Genomic DNA, 7,381 nt, shown 5'->3' with positions numbered 1-7,381 from the left:
CGCCTCGGTGGCGATGGGCGCCCCTCCAAGCCGCAGTGGCACCCGGTGGCGGCCGGCACCCCTCTAGGCGCAACCTGGCGCTGCCCCCAGTCTCCGGAAGGGACAAGAGAGGCATTGGAATCGCTGATGTTTCGTTCCTTGATCTGAACGGAGGCGAGAAGATCCTCAGGTATGCGAGGCAGCAGTGCTAGCCCTGCAAGGGTGTTGGAGGTGCGATGGCCTAGGGCCCACGGGAGGGAGGGCCCAGGCCCAGGACCCCAGGTATACGGTATACGGCCGGCCGGCCCTTTAGGCTTTAGACCTATCGCGTACGCGACCGTGACGCGAGTCACGCGACACGCGAGCACCCATGCTGCCGAGGCCGAATGTGAATCGCCGTTCTCATTCCTTCCGCTTCGTCATCGACTCGTCGTCGGATCGTCTATTCGTCTTTGTCTCGTCGCGCGCCGCTCCGGCCATCCAGCGCTCCCTCGGGCCTTTTGGCGCAAGCACATGGCATCGCAGACGAATGGAGAGCCCTCTTCCCCTTCGAGACGACCGTGCGACGCACGGACTCACGGCACCGCGCACGGCAAGGCGGCCATCAGGCTCTAGGTATTTTTTTTCTTGATCGTTTTTAATTTAAATTAATTACTTCGGACTTCTAGTATTCTGTACTCATATAGTCATGTTTTTCTTCTAATTTAGGTGTTAGAATCTTATATTGTTACCTAAGAAATATTTGTCGGGTGCTTGAAAAGAAAACGGAAAAAAGTAGATCAATTTATTGAATCTCAAAAAGGTGTTGTACATAAGTAATCATATTAGTTTTAGTCTATATTATTCCTCGATAATTATCAAACATGTTAAATTAAAAATATATCACTGGATTTATTTTCGTTTTGAAAAAAAATTAACGCATATATATTATAAGATTTATATATAGTCTGGAGCGCCGCGCGACGAGTTCACCCGTAGGGCCCCTTGACCGGCACTGGCAGCAGCAGGTATTGCCGGGACAAGGGGTCGCACACCGCGAGGTCCCAAAGAACGAAGACATATTCGCCGTAATCGTCGTTCCCATCGTTAGGGACGCCGTAAAAGAGGACACGGCCGTCGGAGACGTCGCTGGGAGCCCACACATGATCTCTGCTGTTGGCGAGGTAGTCGAAGGAGAAGCCGGCGGCGCTGCCGAGTGCGCGGGAGGCAGGAGCTTTGGGGTGAGGCGCCTGCACGGGCTGGAAGCCGACGGGTATGGTGCAGCCGAGGGAGCCGAGGAGGAGGGGCGGGTGGCGGGAGTGGTAGCGGCGGAGGAAGTTGGGGTCGGCGATGAGGCCGCGGAAGGAGACGCAGGCGGTGTAGGCGCGGGCGAGGTCGGCGTAGGAGTCGACCCGGAGCAAGATCTCCTCCAGGGGGTCGTCGGTGAGGGCGGCCGGCTGCCGCGGCGACGCCGCGGGCTCGAGGCGGGGGACAACCGACCGGACCGGCGACGCCATCGCCGGATGGCCTTGCCGCCTCCGACGAAGGGCGGAATCACGGGAGGGGATCCGATCGAGAGGATTTGCGGTGGCCTGGGTGGTGGAGCTGAGGCGAGACGTCGGTGTTGGTGGATTCGGCAGACTGGTGGAGTGGTGGTGTGGTTTCTGGTGGGTGGAGCCACCGGGCACGAGTAGATGATGACAATGAGGATCGCTGAGCGAGTGGGCTTGTGAGCGGACGTCCGGGAGGCCCATCCGTGCTCCATTAGTCTTTTTCTTTTTCCTTTTTCCGAAGGCAGGAGAATTTTTTTATTAATCGCCAGCAGAATAAAGGTAAGATCTACTCCAAATGAAAAAATAGTGAAAATCACCCAAGTGATGGCTAGTCACTAAAAAAACGATGCCACATTGGCTTAAACCAGTAAACCACTATACCTGTGCTCAGCGGCCAAAGCAAAACATAATTAAAGTAGGGATAATCAAATTAGAAATTGCTCTGTATTTGAGTTGGAAGTCAAAATTAGACAAATTGAAGAGTTGAGGGGCTAAATATAAACTTTTTCCCCTCACGAATTAGAAGCACGTGGATGTGAAGTGTCTTGGACCGGGTTCGTCCCATGCATCGAAGCCACCTCAAAAGCCCAGAGGCCACTGTCTGTGACATGTGTGACAACATTCCCAATCAATTAATCCTTTGTAAACTACATGAAGGGGGCTTTTGCGAGTCTTCCTCCCCTTTCTACAGTGATGAGAGGGTGAATCTCATGTGACTCTCTTTGGCATCGCTCCATCTAGGTTCTTCTTCTTCTCCGGCTGTCTTTTGGCACCGAAGAGGAAGGAAAATCTGGATCTGCGTCTGCTGATTTGTATATACTAGCAAGTAGTACTTTCTAGTAGGTTTCTAATAGCTAGCGGCATGGACTCATCTGCCATGGTGGATTTTGGTCCTCAGAGTTCACTTTGAAGATAACATGGCAGTTTCTGGTATTGGTCTCGTGAGGTTTGTGTTAAGGAAGTGTCTATTTATCTGTTGATTGTTGAATTTTAAGATGTTGCATATGTTGTTCTCTGATGTTACTGATGTTATTCTCCTATGTTACATATGATGAAACATGAAGTACTTTGCAACATGTGAGAACAATACATTGAAATATAGTAAATAGCATGTGTAACATCAAGAGAATCTGCCCCATTTCCTCCCCTAAAATCACAAAATATTTTGAAACATCGAAGAATAATGTTTGCAACGTCTAATTCGATAGGTAAATAGCAAAACTCAAAATTAAACCTTTGTATCTCAGTAACTTCTTTTCTACTTGGTACATCAAGCATGCATGGAACCTTATACCTGAATCCATTGTTTGAATGTGCGAAAATGTTGCAAATTGCAGATATGTTTTCAGTTACCTTGTTTGGATCAAATGTATGGGAGCTCCATGATACCGAAATCAAATGTCTGGTAAGCCTCGTTTTGCTGATGATCTGGCTACGGGCTCGAAGGCACGGCTGCTGGCCGGCGGCAACGCAAACACAGAGTCGGCTGTGGTACGCCTCGTTTTGCTGATGACCCGGTGATTAGCAAGCTCGAAGCGCGAGGCGGGTGGACGGCGACGGCGCGAGTCAGAGCTTTCATGGCTGCAGGCGACAAGCCGACGACACAGACGGATCGGACGACCTGCAGGCTGGTACGACTGGTCTGTCGATCACCCGATGATGGTGCAAAGTGTTAGAATCTGATACTCCTCGTTACGTGCAACAGCATCCGGATCTAGAAAGGATATTGCAAGTACGACACGAGCTTGTACCGTATCAAGAATCACGTAGATGAATCTCGTAGAAAACCCTAAATGATAGCGTTGAAATAACCGCGACAAAGAGAATAGGATTTTGGCAAAACCAACCGCGAGTTCTTTAAGCACAACTTCCAAAAGAGTACAAACCCACCTCTGGGTCTGCTGCTGCAATCTGCGGCCCGCCCGTTCCAAGTTGCGTTAGCGGGCCGACGGCGTCGCGAATACGGGCCGAGCGCGGGAACGGGCTGTGGGCCGTTTTCGTGGTTGGGCCGAAATTCGTGTTTTACACAGTAACGTCTGATAATTAGTTTTTTCTATTTCCAGAAGCATTTAATTGATGTTTTTTGCATAGTTTTAGTCTCTAATCTAATTTGAACCAACGGGATAATTTGTATTAGAGATTAATAAAGTTTGTACAGTGGTTTTGCTTCTGAAAATAGATTTATTTCACAGTTTCCGCCGCAAAAGTCATTTTTATTGCTCCATTTAAATTTAATTTGAACCAACGAGACAATTAAATTTTGTGAGAGTATGATCAAGTTAATTAGATCATGGTGCTGTTATTTTCTGACCAACGTTGTTAATAAGTGTATCATGATTTAAAAAGTTCTTTTGATGCTTTTATTTCTATTTCTGCCCAACGGTGATATAGTTTAAATTGCATCAACAGTTGTATGTTTTATTTTTGACCAACGTTGGAAATAAATCATGAAATTGTTGTTATGATCTCACTTATGGATTGTAAATTAAAGGATCATTCAACTTAATGGCTTGTCTCAAAGAGATACCCATTCTGAAAGGCAACAACTATACAGAATGGAGGAAGAAGATTGAGTTCTCCTTCGTTTGTGGAGAAGTTGACTGGGTGCTGACCACACCGCGGCCACAAGCTCCACAGAAGCCAGTGAGGGCTGAAGGTGATGATGATGCTGCATGGCAGCAAAAGGAAAGGGACTATGCTCCACTTGAGTTGGCATACACCCTTGAAAACAAACAGTGGACCACTGCCAACAAGAAATGTATGGCTTTGGTAAAGAATACGATTGAGCCTGCTATTTTGGGCTCGATCGCAGAGTGTGACTCCGTCTCAGAGTACCTCGACAAGATAAGGAATCAGTTCACTGGTTCCTCAAAGATATATGCTACCCAGCTGTTCAAGCAGCTGGCCACAGAGAGGTACAATGGAGGAGGGACTGGCATAAGAGATCACATCATGAGGATGTATAACTTGGCAGCACAGTTGAAGCCTATGGATCTTGAGCTCAAGCCTGGGCACATTATTCATTTGGTTTTTGCTTCTCTGCCTAAAGAGTTTGACACTTTTGTTGTCAATTATAACATGCAGCCAGAACAGTGGGACATGGAAAAAATGATAGCCATGTGCATGCAGGAAGAGGACAGACTTAGATCCTCATATGGTGGCTCATTGCACTATGTGAAGGATAACAGGAAAAAGACTGCTAACCCCTCTTTCAAGGCACGAGGAAAAGCTCCTATGCAGCAGAATCACCAAAAGCCTCTCACAGTAGACAAAGATCAATGTCTACACTGCAAGAAAAAGGGGCACTTCAAGAAAGACTGTCCCGACTGGTTAAAGTCAATAATGGCAAAAAGAGGTGAGAATACTATTTCTTTTGTAAATGAATCCTTGTATACACAGTATTCGAAATCTACTTGGTGGATTGACTCAGGTGCAACTGTTCATGTTGCAAATTCTTTACAGGGATTCCGTTCGACGAGGACTACGCAAAGAAGCGAAAGATGCGTTGAAGTCACAAATGGAGTCCAAGCAGAAGTTGAAGCTGTTGGTGATGTCTCTCTAGAGCTAGTTGATGGTTTCATGCTTGTACTTAGAGATGTGCTTTATGTTCCTTCATTACACAGAAACTTGATAAGTATTTCACGTATGGACCATGATGGTTATGAATGTCATTTTGGAAATGGAAAGTGTGCCATTTGGTTCGATAATGCATGTGTTGGTGTTGCCATCCTTCACAATGAGTTGTATTTATTATCACTGCGTGAAAAAGTAAATTCTGTGTGTGATGTGAATATGAATGTATCCTCGTCAGAGAAAGAAACAAAGAAAAGAAAGAGAACTCATGAAATATCGTCGAAATTATGGCACTGTCGTTTAGGCCATATTTCGAGGGGGAGAATAGAAAGACTAGTCAAGAATGAAATTCTTCCTAAATTAGAGTTCTCAGACTTAGAACAATGCGTTGATTGCATTAAAGGAAAATTTGTAAAGCAAATTAAAAAAGGCGCTAAACGCAGCACAGGAGTTTTAGAGATAATCCACACTGATATTTGTGGACCATTTCCTATGAAAAGCGTGGATGGCTATGACTTGTTCATAACATTCACAGATGATTACTCCCGTTATGGTTACATTTATCCAATCAAAGAAAGATCAGAAGCGCTGGATAAATTTAAGATATTTAAAGCTGAAGTTGAAAATCAGCATAACAAAAGAATCAAAATAGTAAGATCCGACCGTGGGGGGGAGTACTATGGTCGACATACCCCATTTGGCCAAGTTCCTGGACCTTTTGCAAGGTTTTTGCAGGAAAATGGCATAGTAGCTCAGTATTCGATGCCGGGCGAGCCTCAGCAAAATGGAGTAGCTGAAAGGCGTAACCGTACACTGATGGATATGGTGCGCAGCATGATGAGCTATTCCACCTTACCATTGGTACTGTGGATGGAGGCGTTGAAGACCGCCATTTACATTCTAAATAGAGTGCCAAGTAAGTCGGTGCCCAAAACACCGTACGAACTATGGACAGGAAGAGTACCCTCACTAAACCACCTGCGTGTGTGGGGGAGCCCAGCTGAGGCCAAAGTATTTAACCCAAACATCGGGAAACTAGATCCCAAAACAGTAAGTTGCCACTTCATTGGCTATTCGGAAAAATCAAAGGGTTTTTGTTTCTACTGTCCAGACATATATACAAAGTTTGTAGAAACGAGACAGGCAATTTTCTTAGAGGATGAGATGGTGAGGGGGAGCATGGTAGCTCGAGAGATTGATCTTGAGGAGAAGCGGGTGTGTGCACCTAATCTGATGATTCAGGAACCATACTTCTCACTACCTATTATTCCCGCACCAATAGTTCCTGAGGTCGTGGTGCAAGCACCCGCTACAGTCCCTGATATTGTGGTGCAGGCACCTGCTGTGATTCCACCCGTGGAAACGATGAGTGAAGTTTTGGAACCTGTCCTTCAGGAGCCAACTGAACCCATCATTATACACGAGGAAGAGTTGCAGCAGCCACCTCTGAACAGTGTGCCACAAGCAGAGGCACAGAATGTGCCCGAAAGTGAGGGGCCTAGAAGGTCTCAAAGGGTCAGAAAATCAGCTATCCCTGATTGTTATAAAGTTTATAATATAGAAGAAGTTCATATAGAAGGTGATCCCACTTCATATGAGGAAGCCATGAAAAGTGTTCACTCATCAAAGTGGCTAGAGGCCATGGAAGATGAGATGAAATCGATGAGTTCCAACAATGTTTGGGAACTTGAGGAGATTCCTAAAGGAGCCAAAACAGTAGGCTGTAAATGGGTCTACAAGACTAAACGTGACTCCAAAGGGAATATAGAAAGGTATAAGGCAAGACTTGTGGCAAAAGGTTTTACACAAAGAGAAGGAATAGATTATAATGAGACTTTTTCTCCTGTCTCATGTAAAGACTCCTTCAGAATCATAATGGCACTAGTTGCACATTTTGATTTAGAGTTACATCAGATGGATGTAAAGACGGCATTTCTAAATGGGGATTTAGAAGAAAATGTCTACATGAAACAACCAAAGGGTTTTGTCATGGAAGACAAAGAGAATATGGGATGTCATCTAAAGAAATCCATTTACGGATTAAAGCAAGCCTCTAGACAGTGGTATCTAAAGTTTAATGATATAATCAAGAAATTTGGGTTTCAAGAGAATATAGAGGACAATTGTGTCTATGCAAAGTTCAAAAATGGGAAATACATTTTCCTAATCCTGTATGTGGATGATATTTTACTTGCAAGCAGTGATATCAGTCTACTGCAAGAGACAAAGAAGTTCTTGTCCTCAAACTTCGATATGAAGGATCTTGGTGAAGCAACATATGTTTTGGGCATAGAAAT

At 45.4% G+C, this 7,381-nt stretch overlaps 1 protein-coding gene across 1 annotated transcript; it reads right to left on the bottom strand.

Moving 5' to 3' along the window:
* Nucleotides 1-682: 682 nt before the first annotated feature.
* LOC111255873 lies at nucleotides 683-1,881 on the bottom strand. The gene has a single exon (XM_022823472.1). It carries the CDS (start codon nucleotides 1,710-1,712, stop codon nucleotides 948-950), a length of 765 nt encoding a protein of 254 aa, XP_022679207.1. The 5' UTR covers nucleotides 1,713-1,881; the 3' UTR covers nucleotides 683-947.
* Between the last annotated feature and the right edge of the window lie 5,500 nt (nucleotides 1,882-7,381).

Source organism: Setaria italica, chromosome IX (assembly GCF_000263155.2).
Source record: "Setaria italica strain Yugu1 chromosome IX, Setaria_italica_v2.0, whole genome shotgun sequence".
NCBI lineage: Eukaryota > Viridiplantae > Streptophyta > Magnoliopsida > Poales > Poaceae > Setaria > Setaria italica.
This window is presented reverse-complemented; position numbering and strand designations above follow the sequence as displayed.